Source organism: Amborella trichopoda, chromosome 8 (genome assembly GCF_054954075.1).
Source record: "Amborella trichopoda isolate Santa Cruz 75 chromosome 8, AtrichopodaSantaCruz75HAP2 v2.0, whole genome shotgun sequence".
Classification (NCBI taxonomy): domain Eukaryota; kingdom Viridiplantae; phylum Streptophyta; class Magnoliopsida; order Amborellales; family Amborellaceae; genus Amborella; species Amborella trichopoda.
This window is the reverse complement of record NC_142343.1, coordinates 34,676,479-34,699,122: the sequence shown is the minus strand read 5'-3', so window position 1 is coordinate 34,699,122 and position 22,644 is coordinate 34,676,479. Positions and strand designations below refer to the sequence as shown.

The 22,644-nt window shown below is 37.4% G+C and overlaps 2 protein-coding genes across 7 annotated transcripts; one reads left to right on the top strand and one right to left on the bottom strand.

Moving 5' to 3' along the window:
• Positions 1 to 202: 202 nt before the first annotated feature.
• On the top strand, positions 203 to 2,816 carry LOC18423494 (methyltransferase). 2 transcript variants are annotated; one of them, XM_088874230.1, is made up of 2 exons: positions 203 to 419; positions 1,044 to 2,816. In XM_088874230.1, the coding sequence occupies exon 2, from the start codon at positions 1,113 to 1,115 to the stop codon at positions 2,598 to 2,600; it is 1,488 nt and encodes a 495-aa protein (XP_088730356.1). In that variant the 5' UTR covers positions 203 to 419; positions 1,044 to 1,112; the 3' UTR covers positions 2,601 to 2,816. The 2 variants fall into 2 exon arrangements, with proteins under 2 accessions (XP_088730356.1, XP_006828158.1); XM_006828095.4 differs by having other exon boundaries at positions 985 to 2,816.
• A 5,806-nt stretch (positions 2,817 to 8,622) lies between these two features.
• Positions 8,623 to 20,702, bottom strand: LOC110008149 (uncharacterized). 5 transcript variants are annotated; one of them, XR_002282730.2, is made up of 4 exons: positions 20,229 to 20,675; positions 20,074 to 20,141; positions 19,805 to 19,907; positions 16,244 to 16,587 (listed from the first exon to the last, which is right to left on the bottom strand). XR_002282730.2 is itself a non-coding variant. In XM_020673821.2 (3 exons), exons 1-3 carry the CDS (start codon positions 20,283 to 20,285, stop codon positions 8,952 to 8,954), a joined length of 399 nt encoding a protein of 132 aa, XP_020529480.1. In that variant the 5' UTR covers positions 20,286 to 20,677; the 3' UTR covers positions 8,623 to 8,951. The 5 variants fall into 5 exon arrangements, 3 of the variants coding, with proteins under 3 accessions (XP_020529480.1, XP_088730354.1, XP_020529483.1); XM_020673821.2 differs by lacking the exons at positions 16,244 to 16,587; positions 20,074 to 20,141 and adding an exon at positions 8,623 to 9,190 and having other exon boundaries at positions 20,229 to 20,677; XM_088874228.1 differs by lacking the exons at positions 16,244 to 16,587; positions 20,074 to 20,141 and adding an exon at positions 9,332 to 9,933 and having other exon boundaries at positions 20,229 to 20,676.
• Between the last annotated feature and the right edge of the window lie 1,942 nt (positions 20,703 to 22,644).

Below are 22,644 nucleotides of genomic sequence, written 5' to 3'. Positions count from 1 at the left end.
TTTAGTTAGACAAATTGTATACCGCGAGAATGATGTGAGAGAGAAAGGAAGCGAAGCCGCGTTTTGAGAGTGTAGAGAGAGAATGTGGTGACCGGCAGGTCCAGTCACACGGTGACCACGCCGCGTAGATACCGGTCCTTTCAGTTACCGGGACAACGGACTGAAACGGGCTTTAATCTCCTCGCCCTAGAAACCAGGGTTCATTTTTTTTGTAGAGAGAGAATGGTAGGAGAGAGAAAGGAACCGGAAATTCGCAGATATGGCCAGTGAGAGAGTCGGATGAGAGAGAAAGAAGCGGGTAGAGCCATGAAGCCCTTCCTTACCATCGAAGAAGCCTACTGGTTCAGGCTCTCATTGACCTTGCCTTTGCCTTCTCTTGTTGGAGCAAACCACACATCTGCCAGGTTCTGCAGCCGCTAGTGAGTTTCTTTTCTCTCTCTAAATTTGTTCTCTCTCTCTAGAAATCGCTGTTTTTGTGGGGAGGAAATATCTGTGAAGCCCCACATGGCGAGTTGCTTCGTCTCTGTAACATTTCCTGGAAATTTTGTTTTCTTGGGAGAGAGGATTTCGCAACTAAGGGATTTAGGGTTTTCCATTTTGGGGTTTTTGTGTTCTTAACCCTGATTCTCTCTTGTTAGATCTGAGAGACCTTTATATTGTATAATATAGAGTTTTCTATTGATGTTTCTCTGTTGTGCTCCCAACTCCTCCATTGTTCTCTCCTCTAGAATCCCCAGACCGAACACATCCAGGGTTTCAATTTTTGGGGTGAAATCAAAGAGTGATATTCGTTATTTTTCTTCTGGTTTCTGGTGACATTAGCAAAACCCAGAAAGCAAAGCTCATAGATTCTGAATTAATTTATCTTCGCTTTTCTCTCTCCTCTTTGGATACCAAAATATTGGTTTATTTCGAATCTTGATTATCCATAGAAAAACCCTTTAAACAAGTTTGGGATTTTCTCAATTTGTTCGTTTTTTGTAGGAATTCTTTCTTTTCCTGGTTAATACCTGCAGAACCAACATCAAGAAATTCCAAAACAGGGAGGGGAAAGGAAGGATAAGAAATAAAAAGGGAAAATTCCCATAACTGGATTTCTTTTCATAATTTCCATGGGCATGGAGCCTAATCACAGGGCAATTTCTCTGAGGAATGTCATTGTAAGAGCCATGCTCTTTGGGGTCTTCATCCTTCTCTTGAGGTTTGTTTATGTGGTCACTATTCAAGATGTTTCTGAGACCTTCAATCTAATTGGTATTGAACCTGCTTTGAAACGATCTTTCCGATCCTCCGTAGACCAGTATTTCCAATTTCCCGTCGGTGAAACAGTTGATGAATCTCAGAAACGGCTATGGACCAGCAAGAACTGGAGAAAAACGGTGGATTTTTACTCTCTCTCTTTTCAAGACCTCTTAAAACAAAGCCTCATCTCTTCTCAATCCAAGGCCCTATGTGTGGGCACAAAGGACGGTCAGGATGTCCTAGCTCTCAAAGAGCTTGGTGTCTCAGATTCCATCGGCATTTCCTTGAACCCATCCCCGCCTCTTGTCATTTATGGTGACCTTTTCCAGCAACCTTTCCCCGAAGATACCTTTGATTTCGAGTTTTCTGGCAACTTGGACAGTACCCACTTGCCAGAAAATCTTGCCTCTGAAATGGTTCGCACCTTGAAGCCTGGCGGGGTCCTGGTATTGCAAACTTCTCATGCCAAAGACATGTACAGTTTTAATTCTTTCATTGATTTGTTCAAGTATTGTAGAGTTTTACAATCTAGAGAGAGAAACACGACCTCCCTTGGTGTTCTTAGAGAGATAGTTCTGATAAAAGATGAAAATCCCTATATGGATGTGGTCTCGGAAAGTGTAAACCAATGCTCCGTTCCTGAACATAAGAGAAAAATTGCGAGAATGGCAGAGCCACTTATAATGGAGGAGCCATTGAAGCCATGGCTCACTCTAAAGAGGAACATCAAGAACATCAAGTATCTCTCATCCATGGTGGACATAAGCTTCAAGAGGAAATATGTATATATTGATGTAGGCTCGAGGTCCTATGGTTCGAGCATTGGTAGCTGGTTCAAAAAGCAATATCCAAAGCAAAACAAGACCTTTGAGGTTTTTGCTATAGAGGCTGACAAGACCTTTCATGAGGAGTATTCGAAGAAGAAAGGGGTCAAGCTTGTGCCAAAGGCTGCTTGGGTTCGAGATGAAATGTTAAGGTTTGAGATCAACGGTGAGGATTCAGGGAATGGGCGGGGAATGGGTCGAATTCAAATGGATGGATCAAATGTGCAGGGGAGGCGGGAGGTGGTTGAGATCGAGGGCTTCGATTTTGCTAAGTGGGTGAAGAGTAATGTTGACAAGAGAGATTATGTGGTGATGAAGATGGATGTTGAAGGGACTGAGTTTGATCTCTTGCCTAACCTTTTTGAAACAGGGGCTATATGCTTGATTGATGAGATTTTTTTGGAGTGCCATTACAATAGGTGGCAAAAGTGCTGCCCTGAGAGATCCAAAAAGTATAAGAAGACTTATGGGGATTGTATGAATCTGTTTACTTCTCTCAGAGAGAGTGGAGTTCTGGTTCATCAGTGGTGGTAGAAAGAGAAAGGAAGGATTTAGGGTTGGGGATCAAAAGTGAGACCCATCCCTCTATTCTTTTGCTTTATCCCTTTTTGAGTTTTTCTTTACGAATTTTTTCTCTTTACATGTTTCTAGGGAGCTCCTCTTTCATTATTTTTTGTGTTATCTTTTACAGTGAAATGTGTAGCTTCTGATTCCATTTGTGATGATTAATCGGGAAACAAATTTGATTCAGTTGCATATTGTTATAGATAATGCAATTGTGCATGGTGATAAAAAATAAAATAAAATCTTTAAGTTCTTTTTTTTTACCCCAATCCCAACTGTAATTTGGTCGAGTTCTTACCTTTTCTAGACTTAAGCATAGTTTTCATACCTGGAGAGGATTTCAATGGTGATTGGTCACAAGAAAAATAGTAAGAGACAGATAGTCAAACCAGCTTCTTTTCTTCTCTTTTTTCTACTTGTTTTTTCTCTTTCTTCTATTTTTTTGATGTATTAATTTCTTTTGTTTTTCCGGGCAACCTCATCATTTGTAATGAATGGATACCAGTTTCTGGTTATATTTATTTGTTTAAAATGGAGCTTTGGTCTGGTTGATAGGGAAGAAGAAAGGAAAGATTATGAGCCTCATTATTTCTCATGAGTTCTAGTCAACAATGGTGGTTGGTGAAATGGGGCAGGTGGGGATCAATTGTAGCTATTTGTCTACCTTTTCCTTTTCTTTAGGATTTCTAATAGTTTTATTGTTAATTGGTCTTGTGATCATCATCATCATCATATTCTTTTTCCAATTAATTGGACTCCGGATCACATTATCAATTCTTTTTAAGAGCTCCATTTTCTTTTTATTTCCTTCTCCTGATGAGAACTGAGTAGAATGTGCAATTGGTATGATTATAGCAGTGGTTCAACGATGATGAGAAGATCATGGACAGACTGCCTTCTGTTTCTTCAACTCTGCGATATAGTTGATATATGCTTCATTTTTTAAAATCATCCTCTTCTTATGGAGGATTCTGGTAGTTTCTTCTTTTGATATATGCTTCTTTATTGAGAGCCGTCATCTTCTATATAGGATTATTGTACTTTTTTTTTTCTTATGTGACTTGTAGTTTAGACCGACTAAATGATAGTATCTTGTGTAGATTTTCTTAATTATTTGTAGATTTTCTTAATTATTTGTAACCAAATTTTGGCGAAGTCTTCTCTTTGATCGAAATCAGGTTTCCTTTGGTATGTTCTTCAATTTAGTTAAACCTTGAAGGTAGATCATCAAAAACTGATTTTTGGATATAAAACTTAGATTTGACACTAATATCATAAAAAAATTGAGTTTTGGATATTAAATTTGTAGTCGAAAATGTTTGGTACCCAAACCAGATCATTGACGAAAATTTAGAAGAGAGGGGAATATCTAAGGAAATACACGAAAGGGGTACATCAAAGTGTGCATGTATAATCTCACTTCTAGAAGTGGTAATCTCACTTCTAGAAGTAGGTTAGAGTCATCCAGTCCATGCGTTTAACTTTATCGATGAAAATTTCACACCATCTTAAAAGAGGCAGCATGTTTTAAAACTATTTAAAATGATGGGTCAAATCTACATTATTCAATTAAAATATAGACGGTGTAGAATATCACAATCTTATTTCTATAAATAAGAATTCTACCTCATGACACTATATACATTATATTTTTATAAGTAAGAATTCTAATTCATACAAATGACACTCTATATATATTGAATAAAGTTTCGTAAAAAATCTTTTAGAAGAGAGTTTCTTGGAGAGCCCTCCCAGTGATCATCTCAAATTTGAATGTGGATCGTGGATTTATCAACTATGTGGTCTCATTTATATAAGATTGCATCCTTATGCTATTAGTCAAAAATCCTCTAGAAGAGAGTGTAGAAGAGAGTGTTTCAAGGTTGGAGAGCCCACCAATTGATCATCTCAAATTTGAATGTGTGGATAGTGGATTTATCAAAGGGAAAAGTTTATATAAGGTTGCAACTTTAAAATGTAGAATCACCATATGCACCTCAAAATCTATCGAAAATATTATTTTAATGTTGAAAAAACCTTCTAATCAATCATCTCGATATTGAGATGTACCAATATGAAAAAGAAAAGGTTTTCGAGTCTCAGAAATAGTGCATCTTGCAACACATTATCTAGATCGTCTATTTTCAAGATTTTCATATATTTATAGATCTACTTAATTTTAACCATTTTTCAAACTTAAAAGTTTCTAATTAGGTATGAAAATAGATTTTAAGTTAATACTAAAAATTTTTAATAACAAAATTACATGTGATGATAAAATTTTAAAGTGCGCCATGATTGGATTGTTTAAGGTTCCATCCTCATAGAAACCGCACCCTTTTATCAAATATGTGGTCTCATTTACAAAAGTTGCGTTTTATCAAATATGTGGTCTCATTTACAAAAGTAGCTTGTTGACTCTGGAGTGGTACATATATAATTATCACAAAAAGTTAAAAGATACTTTTGTCATTTTTATAGGGTACGATTGAAATTTTTACTATAAAAGAAAAGTGTTGTTGTGCCAAAAATTTTTCATGACACTTGCGAAATACCATTGCACTGTAAGGTAATTATGTACGGGGAAATGTTTTTACGCGACCCAACAACATATAAGTTATATGGAACCATTTCTATCACGTTCAGATCGAACGGTTATGATTGTTCATACCACAATATCACACCAAACATTATTTTATTTTTCATATGTTTGTACAAAACATTTTTAGTAAAATTTTGGACGTACCATCGTAACATTAGAATGAACCTGGAAAAAATAAAAAATAAATATTTCCCATAAAAATAAATAACCAAAATGCCCCTACAAATGTATGGGGTATTTTGGTAATTTTTATCATCTAAAATAATATTTTAATATTTTTTTTATATGTGCCTCTGTCAGATCTATGCATGTCCCAAATTTTGCTTCAAACTTATTTGTAGAATAAGAAATAAATAAATAAAACACTATGAATCGTCTGATCAAGATCTAACGGTTAAGTGCAAGCTTGTGATAATATGACTCAAACCATCTTAGCCATCTACTACTCAAACCATCTTAGCCATCTACTCAGATTTGATAGCTGAAACCAGGATCACATATACCATATATGTGGGTGAGGTCACATAGAAAGCCTTCCCATTATGTAAAGACACAAAAAAGGCGAGAAAAAAAAAAAAAGAGTCAAATTTGCTAAAAAATTACAAGGAAGGTCACCTCCTGTAGTATTTTTTTTTTTTTTTCCAAAATACTCCTAGATCCGATGATACTATCCCCATACCGGTTTATATTTTGTTTTTTTTTTGGTTTACCGGTTTGAATTTTTGTTTTTTTTTTTTGTTTACTTAAATTGTCTGGGCCGTTTCTTATGTTTTAAGATAATTCGTAACTGCTCGTGGTGTGCCACCATTATAGGCATGAAACTGCAACATTGCAGCTCCTAGAAAGGTTGAGATAACTGCATCAATCAACTCATTAATAATACCATTTCACGCAGCTAATATTGCACCCTGCTAACATTGATCTTGATACTCCACTTTGGAAGATGTCATTGAAGATGGATTTTGTGACTTTGGTATTCTGACCGTCATACCATATGGTATTTTTATGTACTTTTTAAATATGGTTTCTTCAATGTCATCTCTAATATGGAGTAGGAAAGAAGGGTGGTGGAGGATCCCAATTTGGGTAGTCTGAGGATGATGATTTCGTATCGGTCGCCAACTATCCTAAAACATAGGATACATCCCAACAATGTAAGAAAACTAATATATCTATTCAAAATAGTTTGGGGATGGTATCCTCAAGCCAAGGAGCATTGTGGGAAAAACTAGAAAACGCTACACTAAATGACCTTCCTTTTAATTTTTGAAAAAACTCTACTCTTTTTTTTTTTGTTTATATATATATATTACCAACTATTTTTGTATACATACATAGTTCCCTCTAGCATCTTCATGATTAAATTGCCCGTAAAAATAATCTTTCTAATAAAAAGCAATATTTTTTAGTAAATGCACATTTTAACAAAATGGAGTTAATTTGCTTTAGGAGCTTACCTTTGTTGAAAAAGTCTTTGAGAGCCTTATAAAGATCTTTACTGATGATTTCCCATGCAAATTTATAAAATTGCACTAAAAAGTTATCCGGGCCTGGAGTACTCTCGCTTATCATGTCCCATAGAGCGGCCTTAATTTCCTCCATGGTGACTACTTCGACCAATTTGGCTTACTGATCAAGAGATAGTGGACATGATACCAAAAATTGATCCGTCAGGTTAGTGTCAATATCACTTTCTTGAGCAAGCATATCCTAAAAAAAGTTGTTCATATGACTATCAATGTCAGCCTCATAGGCTAGCAAGTTCCCTGCTGACTTTTTAATGATATAATTCTATCATTTCATCTTTTTATCACCGTGGAGAGATGAAAGAACTTAGTATTTGGCCTCCCCGTCTTTAAGCTAATTTTCTCTAGATTTCTGTTTACATAATCTTTCTTCATGCCCTAACAGCATTTGAAGCCTTTGTATATTATCCTGCTCTTCTAACATCAGGGCCTCATTCCATTGATCAACATTTAAATTGTCATTTAACGAAGATAATAGATGTCTGACTGCTACAATCGATTCACTACCATGACCAAAGACGTCCTTGTTCCATGTGCACAAATCAGCCTTCAATCTCTTCAGTTTAGGCACAAACTGGTATATAGTCATGCCCCAACCTCTAGCTTGCCAAGATGTAGAAATTGTGTTCATGAAACCTTGGTGCTTTTCCCACATCATGAAATACTTAAAAGGTTTCCGTCCAATCAGAACCTCATATGAAATTGATACCAGAATCAAGCAATGATCAGAGTTACCCTTGTGAGAGTTACCCTTGTGAGGGAGCTCCACCTTAGATTTAGGAAAAGCCATAACCCAATCGACAATTGCCATTGCACGATCTAATATGCTCTTTATGTTCTTGCTGGTCTGACTATTCAACCAAGAGAACCATCCCCTGACTACCCTCAGGTCAGATAAGTTACAATCTGTCATCACTTGGGCAAAATCACTTGTCTAATGGTAATGAGCCACTTCCTCCCATTTTTTCTGAAATGTCCAATACTATATTAAAATCCCCCAGAACTAGCGCCATGGTTATGAAATTGCAGCATCCACAGTCTTCATATGATCCCACAACGAAATCCTCTGAGATATTGAATTAAAGGCATGCACCCCTGAAATTACTGACACTTGACCATTGTAAATTCGAGTGGCTTCCACTGTAATCATTTGATCATTTATGTCGAACACATTAATTGAAAAATAATTGGTTCTACTTCCATTAATTTTATGATATTGCACATCTTAACAACATTTAACCGCTAAATCACTAGTGTTGCAGAGAGAGCAGTACAGACCAGAACATGGAAATACCAAACTCCTAGGTGCTGCTCTTCCTATAACACCATTCATCATCATAGCCTTTTCCAACAATAAAATGTTATAAGTAACAAACAAATCTACGGAACTGCAGCTATAGATAAAAATATTTATACCCTTATAGAAAACAATATTCACAAGCACCGAAACTGCAACCAAGACAAAAAAAAAAGTTAAGTTCATCAGCGCTCACAATATTCACAAGTAACAGGAAATGTCCATGTACAACAACCAATAAACTAGAGAAAATCCATATAATGAGTAGAAAAAAAAAAACACACGCACCAAATCTACCAAAACCACATGAAAAAAATTCATCAAAAAATTGGGAAACTAATTCAATAACTATCACTACTTAATCAAGTCACCATGGAAGTATCCTTACAAGAACCACAAGTCCTAACAATACATAACGATATCATAATAAAAATACCATAAAATCGATTTCAAATTAAGTTTCTAAATTGAACAACGTAAAAGGGAAAACCAAGGAATGCATCAAATGTAAAACAACGCATATCCATGGAGGAGAGAAACCTAATTGAATATTTTCCAATCACCCAGTTTTGCTTTCATCAACAAACAACCAAATTAAACTGATCATATAGAAGTAATAGAACTACAAAATCCTATTACACGGCACCCATTTAACATTTGGGCATTTCAAACAAAACCCAAACCAGAAATTAAAAACCCCTCATCAAGAGAAGTTTTGAGCGTACAAGTGAAACACAACAGAGGGATTAAAGAGAGAGCTTCATCCAGTGGTCCAACCACAACGAGCATCCAAGAAAATTTGTGCATCTATGGAGATGCTTATCTACCATGCACATCATACACATATAAAACATATTCAACTCTATCCTTTTCACTCATATCAAGTAATTCGTCTTTCATGTCTTCAGGGTATTCTTGAAGTTGTCCTTTTTCACATCCATACTTGTTGCCTTTAAAAACTCTTGCTCGATAGGGGCCCATTGTTGGGATTTAAAGTCTTTTTGCAGTTTTGTTGGTCTCCAGAGCCTTTTCGACCATGACATCCAATAGTGTTCTATCTCCATTCTTTTCAACCATTGCATTCTTGTGGCCTTAAAAGAGGCCAATCCAGTCTCAACCACATCATCATCCAATCCTAGTACCAAAAGAGCTATCATCAAAAGACATGCCTAATACCAAATCGAGCAGTCACAACCTTCGAACACAATCCTATAGAATATTAAAACTACATCTAAAAGAAGTTTAACATATTAAAACCCATTCAAAGATACTTGCCTAACAAAAAGATAACACTCTCATTTCTTCATTATTTATATATTAAAACCCATTTCATAACACATTAAAACAAATAAAGTTGCATACATAAATCAAGTATATGCCTTTTGGCATAGTTCAACATAACATTTCGAACGGTACATAATTTAGGCACCACGGTGCCCATATTTTTCCCACATGCTCATTGCAAGTTCTTCTCAAAATTCAAACCATTCATCCCTATCGTTTTGACTCCTCCCATAGCCTTCGAATGTCGGTACATTAACCTCCTCTTCCTTGTCAACATAGACTCTCATCATTTGGAAGGGCACCATCAATACATATGATAAAGTTGTGAAAGATGTAAAATGTTACGACAATCTTCACATGTGTCTTCAATGGGTATGTTGCTGCGACTTTCAATATCAAAAATCGATTTTTTCGGACTCTGAAGGCCCGTTCTATAGCATTATTTAAAGAGGAATGTCTCATATTGAAAAGTTCCTTATAGTCTTGGGCCCTTTGGCCACTGCCACAGAAATCACTTAAGTAGTAGTGTTTTCACAGTAAGCGGTAGAAATCCTGCCATATTTGGGTACCCTGCGTCCATGAGGTAGAATTTCCCTACAAAAATGCGATAATTATAAACTCATTATATTGCCATTGGATGTATAGGTGTGTTAAATCAACTATTATATCCAATATATTTTTACCGGAAGGAACTCGAAGTGGGTCAGTATTCGATAAAGAAGAGTAAAAAATATGCGAGTCTGATGCTACCCTTCCCAACCGGTGATGGCATATTGGAATGTTAAATTAAAGGAGCATGCACCCATGACATTCTGCGAGATGAATCCCTTTCGATTTCGATAGGTACCTTGTAGTGCACATGGCACAGTGACAGGCATATGAGTGTCATCAAGTGCTCTGATACAGTCCTAAAAGAATTGAGAAGGAACAAACATGCAGTTTGAAGTTCATATGGCTGTAAATTAATTAAGTAGAATGACAATGTAAGGATATATTAAAAACACCTTAAAATATATGAGGAACTTCTTACGAAATATTTTGGGTGGTATAGTCATCTCTAGAGGTTTAATGAAATCCCCATGAAGTCTTATGGCTACGTCCAATACTCGGTTGAAATGCCGGATGACAGTCTCACCCGAATGGCCAAATTCGTGACTGATCTTGCGATTCTTCAAGTTATGGCTCAGAGTATGTAGGAGCATCACTAGTTGTTCATCTAATTATAATCCCATTGTGTCATTTATCTTTTCCATTTCCTTGAGGAGATTTTGTAGAACACTGCCGTACTTATATGAATGAAGTTGGTCCCAACAATCCACATCTCCTTTTTTTATTATCTCGAGGTTGTAATTGGTACCCAATGACTTATGTTTTATACCAACTCTCAATGTTTTATAATTCTACATGTTCATTCACTTACAAGAAAATTAACTCATGTTGTCAGGTCATAAAAATGCGGTTATTTGTCACACCAATCTATCCCAAACCTCTTGTTGGTCCTGTGCCTCTTAGAACTCTAGACACCTCCAAGGGAATACCAGTTGACAGCCCAAGGGGAGTCTCAACCAAAGTAGCAACAGCCACAAGCATATAACCAGGTGCTTCCACCCCCAAATTTTTATTGACTGAATTACTTTAAAGAAATAATGAACAAACAATACAATTTTGATAAAAATTGGGTCCCGAATATTTTGCAAATGTTGTTGGAACAAGGGATGGTGACCCTTCTGGAACCAAAGAGGTGAGATGAGGTAGGCCTCACCGACAACAAGAAATACTATACTTATCATCAGATGGTGAGCCACCCGGTCCAACATTTCTTTCACCTCAAAGACCACATTGAAACCTTAATTCAAACAGGGCAAATTCACTTAGGCAATCTTAAGAAAGCCTTTGAGGCAGTTGGGGTCCTCACATGGTTGTTGTCGAAGAAGAACAACCCAAAGGTGCACCTGAACGAAGTATCACCAGACATCTACTCTACAATATTCATGATGCTCATCAAGTAAAAAATGATCCGCCCCCATCTACCCAAAAGGGAGAGGCTTCAAACCAAGGCATGTGAAGATCTGTGGTGTGCCTACCACCAAATGAGGGGGCATGATATATCTCATTGTTGGGAGTTTAGGTCCATCTTGAGAAAACTCATGACATGCAGCCAACTGATCATAACAAAGTCAACACTCTCGCATGATATCCCCATTCAAGAGGTCAAGACACCATCCCATCAACCGGTCAAAGAAACCTGCCCTCTTAACCACATGCCCTTGGAGTCCCTCACCTCAAAGGAATCCCCTAAGCCGTCCGAACCATGGTAGGTCTACCACAGGTATGGAAAAATGAAGAGCCTCTGGAGGGAGGCAATTTGTCAGGCAAATATGTAACCCATGGCATACCACCAGCGTAAACTCGCACCCATCAACAAGAAAGGGAAGGGTAATTGCCCCTAAAAAGCCCAGCACCCCGAAAGAAGGATACCGCAACCTCCAGTTGAAGCCGTGTTCTTACCACCGGTGCCCTTGCGTCCATCATTTATGACTTCGTACCATGACAAGTCCTCTTATTTGGGGGTGAGCAGACTAAAAATGCCGAAGCAACCCAAGAGGCCATCCATGGTGTGGCACCCATCCATGTCATTCACCATAAGTCCGATATGAGTGAGAACTCTAAAAGCACCCCAAACCAGGCCAATAAAAGTGAGGACTCAAAAAGCACCCCTTAGCAGTCCATTCGGGGGTAAAAACCTAAAAGATCCATTATCTTCGCCCTACAAATATTGTTACGTTAATAGATCCTCGATCACATCTAATGAGAGTGAAGATGTTAAAAGCCTATTTGAGTCCAATACAGATGAGGGCTCCAAAAGGTACCTCGCTCAGTCCAATTTGAGTGACGACCCTAAAAGCTCCCCCCTTCATCTATACCCCATTATTCAAACCCTTCTTCTCTTATCACCTCTCTCTCAGAAATTACCCTTGAATGCTCAGACTTTGAGGCTCTTGATGAAGAGCTCAAACTTGGCAATATTAGCAAACGACATCACAAGAAGTTAAAAAGGATGGTTGCTCAAAAGGTTGGCTTCTTAAGCGTTGCTAATTCCATGGCCTTCGCTACTAAGAAAGAAAAGCCACATCCTACTATGGAGGAGTTACTCAAGCGCTTCCCAAACCCGAAGTGCAAAAAGTCTCACTGGCCCCCAAAACAAGATCTGGAGCAGCAATGGAAAGATATGAGGGAAGAAAGCTCCTCTTCCCATGAAACGTGCCACGTGGTGTTCATCATCGTGGGTAGCATGACAGCGGAGGTTGGCCAACTTGAGTTAAAATCGAGAAAGAGACTTCGGCCCAGGTCCACCACTAGTTCCATACCTAAATCCACCAACCATCCCGTACAAACACCAACTTCTCCTAAAATACCCGGGACCAGCATTGGTCCCTTACCCAAATCGATGACCCTCTTTCTTCAACCTACATCTTTGCCCTATCCAACCAATACCTACCCCAGCTGTGTAGCCTAGCAAACGCTCTCCTCTTACTCCCATAACTGCAGCCAATCCTTCTCCCATAATTGCAACCAGTCCTCCCCCACCAAGACTTGCTCCACTACCCCATGTGCCTCCAAAACCAATGGTGCACCAAGGAGCTGCCTATCTCGAGGATGACAAAGTCAAATATAACATGATTGGGCATTTAAAAAGGCTTCCAGTCTTGTTGAGGGTCTATGATGCTCTCATGTTGTCAAATTACTTCTACATGGCCTTAGTACAAGCCCTTTCCCGGCCTGAAGTGTATGAGACCGAGATTGAACGAGTCGAGGTAGATCCCTCAATTCTCAATAATTGCATGGTCATCACCTTTTCAGATGACAATCTCCAGTTGGGGGAAAATTTTTTTAACCGACCTCTATTTGTGACCGGTGAGCTACATGCTCATCCAATTAACCAGATCATTCTTGATGGGGGATCCGCAGTAAATCTAATCCCAAAGAGAATCCACACTCGCATAGTTAGGGGTTGAGCAACTTGAGCCTACGAACCTCACAGTTCAAGGATTTAATCAGTTGAGGGAGAAACCGGGCGGCACTATCCATCTCTGTCTCAAAATTGGTGACTTGAATGCTCATGCCTAATTCCATGTCCTTGAGACCGATACCTCCTACAATATACTGCTCGGCTATCCTTGGCTTCATGATCATGGGGTGGTTCCATCCACATTGTTGAGTCGCACTATGCTAATACAAAGTACTATTTCACAAATCCAGTACAGCCTCAAGAGAAAGTGTTGCCTATGGAAGCCATGACAAGTTATGCCATGAGAGGGACTGCTAATACCTCTCGTGGGAACATTGAGGACACGGCGAGGTCACTTATAGCTATGTTTCAAGAAGAGAAGAGATGTAGAAAATTGAACTCCTTGACTCCCATTGATGCAAATCTCGCACCTTCTTCTTCATCATCTTTCTCTTCTCAAACCCTTTTCTTCTCAAAATCTCGCTCCTTCTTCTTCTCCATCTCTTCTTCTTTCGAGCAACCCCTACCTCCATTCCGGTATGACCTTCAAGACCCTTCTTCGAGGACAAGCCATGGTCGTTAACCCATCATCTAGTCATTCATTCATGTGTGTTTATCAAGGTGCAGCGTGAAGCAAGGGAACCAGAGCTGGACTGAGCTATGAGGCAGGGGAGCTTTCCGTTTCGTGATCTAAGAGGGCAGCTCACACACTCGAGAGTTTCATGGACCCAACTCTGCAAGGTAGGTCCCTCCTCGCACCCTTTAAACTTTTCTCTTTGCTTATTCAGGCCGCACGAGCATGCACGCAAGCCAGTGTGCGCACCGCAGTATCTGAGAAAGTAATCTCAGGCCATGTCCCACACCGGGTCCCCAAGAGCGACGAGATCATAGTAAGAATAGAGTAGGCTTGAGCTAGGACAAATCCACTGTGTTCAGGAATGGACAGAACTTCAAATCTTCGTCAGAGATAGAGAAGCTATCGAGACTGTTGAAAGAATAACAGACAACTGCTCACAGATAAGGACAAATAGGATCGAGCAAAAGCAAGTAACAACCCTAATCATATGAGAATAAAACAGAGCAAATATGATATTTATTGGGTTTGGTGATAGCCAAATCACCATACCAATATTTTCTTCCAAAAATTAAATTTTATGGTAAAAAGAAAATGGATTTTCTTAGGAAGGAAGAAAGTAATATCTATATAAAAGAGTCAAGTAAGGTATAATACCCATTCTTTTGAGGGTCACCTCTTAGGGGGTTATGGGAAGGGATCTCCAAGATGGAGATTGGTCTTCAAAAGTGAGAGAGACATAACCTCCGAGAGAGAGGCGGTATTCTTATAAGTTTTGGGTTTGTAAGGCTTCAACTTCTATAGAGAGAAAATATCTCATTTGCTCTCGAAGTTATCTTTCCGATAATGGTATTGCGATGGGAAAGAAGATATTAATTGACGATGTTGTTCGATTGGGAGAGCAGGATAAGAAGGGAAAATCTGTTAGAGTTTTTTACTGACCAAAAGTTGTAATCTTCATTGCGATAGTGAATTTCTACTTATCGAAGCCGTGGATGTAGCACCACAGGGTGAAATACGTAAATCATGTGTTATGGTTTGTGTTTTTTTTAATGTTTTTTTTATTTCTCGCACTTGATTTTTTACATTTAGTCAATCTTGTACACGATCTTGGGTGGGATTCCGGTATTTAGGATTCCTGATTCTACAAGCTAGCGGTTCTTAAAAACCCTACAATTCGTATCAGAGTACAAGGTGTGTACGGGGCTAAGGCTTATAGAAGAAAAATATGAATGGGGACATTAGATGGTTACATAATTTGAGGTCGAGAAATATGAATGCAAAGTATTTGTGAAAATTCCACAAGAGAGGCAAGTGAGAAGAAATCAATGAATCTATTCAATGAAGGTTACCGATTGATGAACTTTCTTGAAAAGGAAAAAGTGATATCTATATAAAAGAGTCAAGTAAGATATAATACCCATCATTTTGAGCGTCACCCTTTTGGGGATTACGGGAATGGATCTCCAAAAAGGAGATGGGTCTCTAAGAGAGAGAGAGACATGGCCTCTTAGATAGATACAGTATTCCCATGAAGTTTTGGGTTGATTTAGTTTCCACTTTTAGAAAGAACAAGTTTCTCGGTTGTTTCTCAAAGTTATCTTCCTGGTAGCTGGAAAAGAAGATATTGATCGACGGTGTTGCTATGTTGGGAAAGCGAGTTTCGAAGGGAAGATCGGTGACGGTTTTTTACTGATGTTTAGAGAGAGGTATGTCTCTTGTAACACAAAATTATAATCTTCATTGTGATAGTAGATTTATACTTGCTGAACCTGTGGATGTAGCCTTGTGGTGATTTTTAATGTTTGTTTTATTTCTTGCACCTAGTTTATAGCTATATTCTACTTCACATTTAGCCAATCATGTACACGATCTTAGTTGGAATCTCGATATTTGGGAATCTCGATATTTAGATTATTATTATTTTATCAGATGGGCACCTTGTATGGGTTTATATTATTATTATTTTGTTAGATGAGCGCCTTGTATGGGTTTATATGGTATAATCTCTCCGTACTCTTTATATATAAGATAAGAAATGCAAGCTCAGATGCACATTTGTTTCGACTCCACTTTTAACTCGTGATCGGATTGATTATTTTTGGGGCATGTTTCTACAAACAAATAGTGTTAATTATTTTTAGTTGAGGCCACGAATTTGCATCCGAAATAATCGGGTGAATATTAAGGCCCCACCAAGTTCATTTCTCCATGTGCTAACTAGAAAAACAGATCCTCCACTTGCTCATAGCGTGCAAAATTCATATGAAATCATTTGAATCATATCAATTCAAGTAGCAAGTGAAATCATATACACCCCATTGATAAAATTAAAATTAGCACTTATTATATCAAATTTATTACACTACCACGGACTTCGAGGATGATCGAGAGATAGTCAACCAGTTGTCCAAGTATTTTAAAATTGCCAACCTTTTTCAAAAAAGAAAAACTAGAAATAAATAAAGAGTATGTTTCCATCATAGATCTTGAAAGGTTTCCTACAAGGCCTTAGTAACCTCTAGGGAGAGGGGTGGGTTTGCTTTAGCAAATTGAGAGTGTGGAGTTCATCTTAGTTAAACTCAGGCAGAGAAATGGTTCCTATTGGTGGCAATCCAGAATCGTGAATTTCTATCATGGTCTTCAATATTGGAGATCTGAAGGCCTGTACAACAAAAGCAAGTTCAATCTCCAAGAAAAATAACAAAGATTCTCCTCATTCTATCATAATATTTTGATGACCTAAAAAAAATAAATCAAATGAATGAGTAGCGAGCATATACGTGGTTTGGCAAGATGCCTACATCACGGAAGAAGAGAGTCACTATTCTTTTTATTTCTTATCTCGATTACATGGGTTGCACCATATATATATATATATATAAAATGAATGAGTAGCGAGCATATACGTGGTTTGGCAAGATGCCTACATCACGTAAGAAGAGAGTCACTATTCTTTTTATTTCTTAACTCGATTACATGGGTTGCACCATATATATATATATATATACACACACACACACAATAATACACCATATCATAGTCCCATAAAAGTAGCTCAACACGGTGAACTAACCAGGAGAGACTCCACAAATATAGATAATTTTGTTTTTTAACTGTAACCATCCATAAAGATAGGGTCAACTTTCAACACTCCCCCTAAAATTGGTACGAATATTTCTATTGAGCCCAACTTGCTCAAAATTTGATGAAACTATTTCTTTGCAAGAGCTTTGGTAAATATGTCTGCCAGCTGATCACGACTTTCTAATGAATGGTATGCAACTGATATTTGCTTGAACCTTTTCTCGGACAAAATGACAATCAATCTCTATGTGTTTGGTTCGTTCATGATAGACATGATTTGAGGCAATATGAATGGCTGCCTGATTGTCACAAAACATTTTTATTGGAAGCTGAGTTTTCAACCCCATATCTTGAAAAAGATGTTTAAGCCAAATTAATTTACTTGTTGTTGAAGCCATGTCCCTATATTCTGCCTCAGCACTTGATCGTGCCACAACATTCTGTTTTTTGCTTTTCCATGTGACAAGATTACCTTCAACAATAGTACAATATCTTGTGGTAGACCTTCTATTTGAAGGACTACCTGCCCAATTTGCATCAAAGTATCCCTCAATATCAACATTTCCATTTGGCTTCATCCATCTTCCTCTTCTAGGTGAAGCTTTGAGATACTTCAAAATCCTTTCAACCGCTTCCATATGACAAGTTCGTGGGGCTTGCATATATTGGCTAATAAGACTAGCCGCATACATAATATCGGGACTTGTTATAGTTAGGTAAATAAGTTTTCCAACAAGCCTTTGATATTGACCAACATCTTGAAGGGGTTCCCCATCAAAAGGATTTAATTTCTGACTGCTATCTACTAGCGAACAAATAGGTTTGACCCCTAATTTTCCAGTTTCTTTAAGTAAATCGAAAACATATTTTTTTTGACAAATGAAAAAGCCCTTTTTTCGAGTAAGTCACTTCTATTCCAAAAAAATACTTTAATTGGCCAAGATCCTTAATGTCAAATTTATTATGAAGATGTGCTTTTAATTTTGAAATTCCCTCCTGGTCATTTCCTGTGATGACAATGTCATCAACATAAATGAGAACAACGATAGTTCCCTTACTTGTTTTCTTTACAAACATAGAGGAATCAACACTACTTTTTTTAAAACCTACATGAGTGAGAGCATAGCTCAAATTTGCATATCATACCTTGGGCCATTGTTTCAATCCATATAAATCATTTTTTAATTTACACACTATTCTATTTTCTAGTTCCCTTGGATGCCCCGAAGGCAAACTCATGTAGACCTCTTCTTCAAGATCTCCATGGAGAAATGCATTTTTCACATCATTTGAGACAATTACCATCCAATATTAGTAGCCATAGATAATAGGACACAAACCTTGTTCATTTTTGCAACTAGAGCAAATGTCTCTTTATAATAAAGTCCAAAAGTTTGTGTAAATCCCTTGGCCACAAGTCTGGCCTTATATCGTTCAACAGTTCCATCACTTTTAAATTTAGTTTTGAAAATCCATTTGTAGCCAACAGCCCTTTTACCTATAGGTAGTTTGACAATTTCCCATATATGGTTTTTATCAAGAGCTCTAAGTTCCTCCTCCATGGCTCTCCTCCACATAGGCAGGGATTGAGCCTCAGAAAAGGATTTAGGTTCTGGACTATCAGTGATGGCACTTATAAAAGCAGCATAATTTGGAGACACATGATTGTAACCTATGTGTTCCTGAATAGGATTAGACAACATGATAAATGAAAAAATCCTTAAGATTAGATGGAAGATGAGTCATACGAGTCGATCGCCATAGAGGAATCATGAGTTCAGAAGACTAGGCCACGGGTTCTTCATGAATCACTTCAGGTCTGTCTTCAACTTGATGATTTTCACAATTTTCTTTAGCACTACCATTTTGAGGAGTTTTACTAATTTTTTACTTGAAAATATCAGTATTAAGAACAGGTAGTGGTGAGATATTAGTACACTCCCCCTTGGTCATATTTTCAGAAGATTCAACAGAATTACTGTGAAAATAAGGCTCAGTTTCAATAAAAACAACATCCCTTGACATATAATTTTCTTGTCTTCGGATCATAGCATTTGTACTCCTTTTTAATAAAAGAGTACCCAAGAAAGATACATTTAGTGGCCCGTTTTTCAAGTTTGTCTCTATTTTGTTCATGAACATAACAGGTGCACTAAAAAACTTTCAAGTGAGAAATATCAATACATCTTCCTTTTAGAATTTACAACGGTGACTTTTCTTTTAGAATTCTACTTGGGATTCAGTTAATTAGATAACAGGTTGTAAGAACAACTTTAGACCAATAAACTTTTGGTATATTCATTTGGAACATAATGGATCAGATCACCTTCCTATTTTTTCGTTCAGCAATTCCATTTTGCTGAGTCCCTATACAAGAGGTTTGGTGAGAAAATCTGAAAAATTCTTATTTACTAATTCGGTTCCATTGTCGGTACGAAGGATCTTAATTCTGTCATTAAATTGATTTGAAACCATATGATAGAATTCTTTGAAAGTATGAAAATCTTCACTCTTCGATTTCAATAAATATATCCAAGTGGTCCTAGATTTATCCTCGATAAATGTGACAAAATACTTAAACCCATCATAAGAAGTTATTGGGGCAGGTCCCCAAACATCAAAATGTATCAAATGGAAGGGCTCATCATAAAAGCTTGTAGAACTCTGAAAAGGTAATCAAACTTGTTTTGAAAATTTGCACACATCACATGAACATGAATCTGAATAAAGTCTTAGAAATAAAATCTTTAAAATATTGCCTGAAGGATGGCCAATCCTAGAGTGCCATAAATTACCATCATTCACATTTTGTCTAGCTGTTAAGTCCTTATTATGCAAATCAACTAAATATAAGCCATGCGAAGTATGTCCCTCACCAATCGTTTTCCTCGCTCGATCCTGAAATATCACAGATTGAGGAGAAAATACGATGTTACAATCCAAATCATTGGTAATTTTGTTAACCGAAAGCAAGTTTGAAGGAAAGGATGGCAAATAAAAAAACATCATGATAGTTATCGGAAAGAAAATTGGCTTTTCCAATCCCTCGTATAGGAATCTTTACCCCATTGGCAATTGACACAGGTTGGCTATTCGTGATTTCTTTGAAGTTGGAAAGACATTCCAAACTCCCTGTCATATTGTCACTAGCCCCCGAGTCAATAATACATGTGGATGTTTTTCAAGGCAACAAGGTACAAGAGTTAGCAAAAAGATTACCTGTTTCTTGAGAAGATTTATTACCCGAGGGTGTTTCCTGTGTGGAAGTAAAGCCATTCTTTCCCAATTGTTGAAGAAGTTGTGCTAATTGTTCCAGGCTAAATTGAGAGTTAGAAGATGCAGCTTGAGCACAGGAACTTGCTTCAGAAAATGAACCTTTGTCCCATGCCGGCCTCAGATGAGGATGTAAACCCCATCACCTATCTTTGGTATGACCAGTATTTCGGCAATGATCACACCTCATAGAAAGTTTACCCCCATTGCCACATCCTCTCTCCCTTCCGCGGGAAGCAAACCCTCTACTCAAATTACTTAAAAAATTTTGCACCGTTTTAAAAAAAAAACTCTTTGCAAAGAAATAAAGACGCCTATGCACCACAAGTTTTGCTCGAGCATAAATTTGCCCACCAATTTTGCACACAAGATGAGATCAAATTTTGCTCCACACATTTTGCACACCAAAGAAGGTGCAAAAAATATGATGTAAACTTTAGATAAGGACGACTAGTTTTTGCGCCACACGTTTTGCACACCAAAGAGGGTGCAAAAAATATGATGTAAACTTTAGATAAGGATGACTAGTTTTTTAACTCGTTTTGCACTCCAAAGATGGTGCAAAAAGAATGATTGTAAACTTTAGATAAGGATGACAAGTTTTTTTTTTACAATCAAGATGATCCACCAACTTTTGGACAAGCGTGCAGTATCGTGCAAAATCTTCGTTATGTAAAGAGAGAAACAACCATGGTAAAAAAAAACTTACAAGTTCAATAATGGCAGAGGCTAGAACGAGTCTCTCTCAAATTTTATAGAGACTAGATCAATACGGATCCAAACAACAGCTATTAGTAGCTCTGAAATCGATATGCTTTGATACCAAGAATACAAAATAAATCAAATGAATGAGTAGCGAGCATATACATGGTTCAGCAAGATACCTACATCTACGGAAGAAGAGCGTCACTATTCTTTTTATTTCTTATCTCGATTACATGGGCTGCACTATATATATATACACAATGATACACCATATCATAATCCCATAAAAGTAGCTCAACATGGTGAACTAACTGGGAGAGACTCTACAAATATAGATAATTTTGCTTTTTAGCTGTAACCATTCATAAAGATAGAGTCAACTTTCAACAGTACTAAAATATTTTCTTCCCGAAAGCTCTTGCTGTATAAGAATCGTAAGAAAATGTGTAGCTCATCTTGGTTAAACTCAGGTAGAGAGATGGTTCCTGATGGTGGTGATCTAGAATCGTGAATTTCTATCATGGTCTTCAATATTGGAAATCTGACGGCCTGCACAACAAAAGGAAGTTCAATTTCCAAGAAAAATAAAAAGGATTCTCCTCATTCTTACATAATATTTTGATGACCTAACATGCAAAAGAATGTGCTTGAGATTGAGAGTTTCTATCAGTATGCCGTGGCTCACCCAAGGTCTACCGAGGGTGAGGCCGGGTTTCCCCGAGTTGGGTGCACCACATGGGCATGTTCAAGTACTTCACTAGAAAAATTCTAACAGAGTTAGGTTGCCTTACTACTCAAGTGGCTAATGAGATGTGAGATGGAAGTAGACAAAAATAAAGATCTACAACAAAGTCGGTTGGTACGTGGTTCCATGCCGCTAGTTGGTTGGAACATGGAACCGTAGCATATGCTCAGTACATTGCTTCTAAGATCAGAAAAATAAAATGATCAAAATATACCTAAAATTGTAGAGGAATTTGGTAATATATTATTTTTGGAAGTATTTTTATATTAATATTTTTAGGTGTGCTCCATTGCGGCTAATTTCATGTTCATATGATTTGTAGATTAAAAAAAATGAAAATAAAATACTCTCACCTCAAACCAAGAGGGGCCCGATAATGTGGGTTAATGAAAATAATGTGGATTAATGAAAATTAAGTTACCAGAATTGCTTTTGTAGATAAAAAAAATGAAAATAAAATACCCTCACTTCATACCGAGAGGGGCTAACTTGTGCTATGTGCTATGCATCCGATAATGTGGGTTAATGAAAATAATGTGGATTAATGAAAATTGAGTTATTACAATTGCTTTAGGGGCAGGAAAAGCAGGTCCATCACCAATATACCGCACTACAGCTTTCAAGGCAAGAGAAAACCCCTGTGTGCAAAACAATTGAATAAAGTACAACGCAAAATAAAAATCATGTTAATAATTGAATAAAGTACAACGCAAAATAAAAATCAACTCTTGGATTTTAAGGAAAAGGAGACCTGACGATCCAGATTGATCCGGATGGGTGATGTGGAAAAATAACTAAGAATAAAATAAAGATTAAACTAGGGGTTATGGGTTGGGTAATTAGGGGGACCTCAAAAAATATTATACAAGCTTTTTGAAAAAGGAATAAAAATTAAAAGAGGGGTGAATTAGG

Excerpts from the sequence above, each read along its gene's own strand:
- LOC110008149 (XM_020673821.2), bottom strand. The coding sequence starts at position 20,285 with ATGGCTTTACTTCCACACAGGAAACACCCTCGGGTAATAAATCTTCTC. Across the intron at positions 19,908-20,228 it reads TAAATCTTCTCAAGAAACAG|GATCGAGCGAGGAAAACGAT; the intron begins GTAATCTTTTTG and ends GTGATATTTCAG. Across the intron at positions 9,191-19,804 it reads TAGACAAAATGTGAATGATG|GATTGGATGATGATGTGGTT; the intron begins GTAATTTATGGC and ends TTTTGGTACTAG.
- LOC18423494 (XM_088874230.1), top strand. The coding sequence starts at position 1,113 with ATGGGCATGGAGCCTAATCACAGGGCAATTTCTCTGAGGAATGTCATT.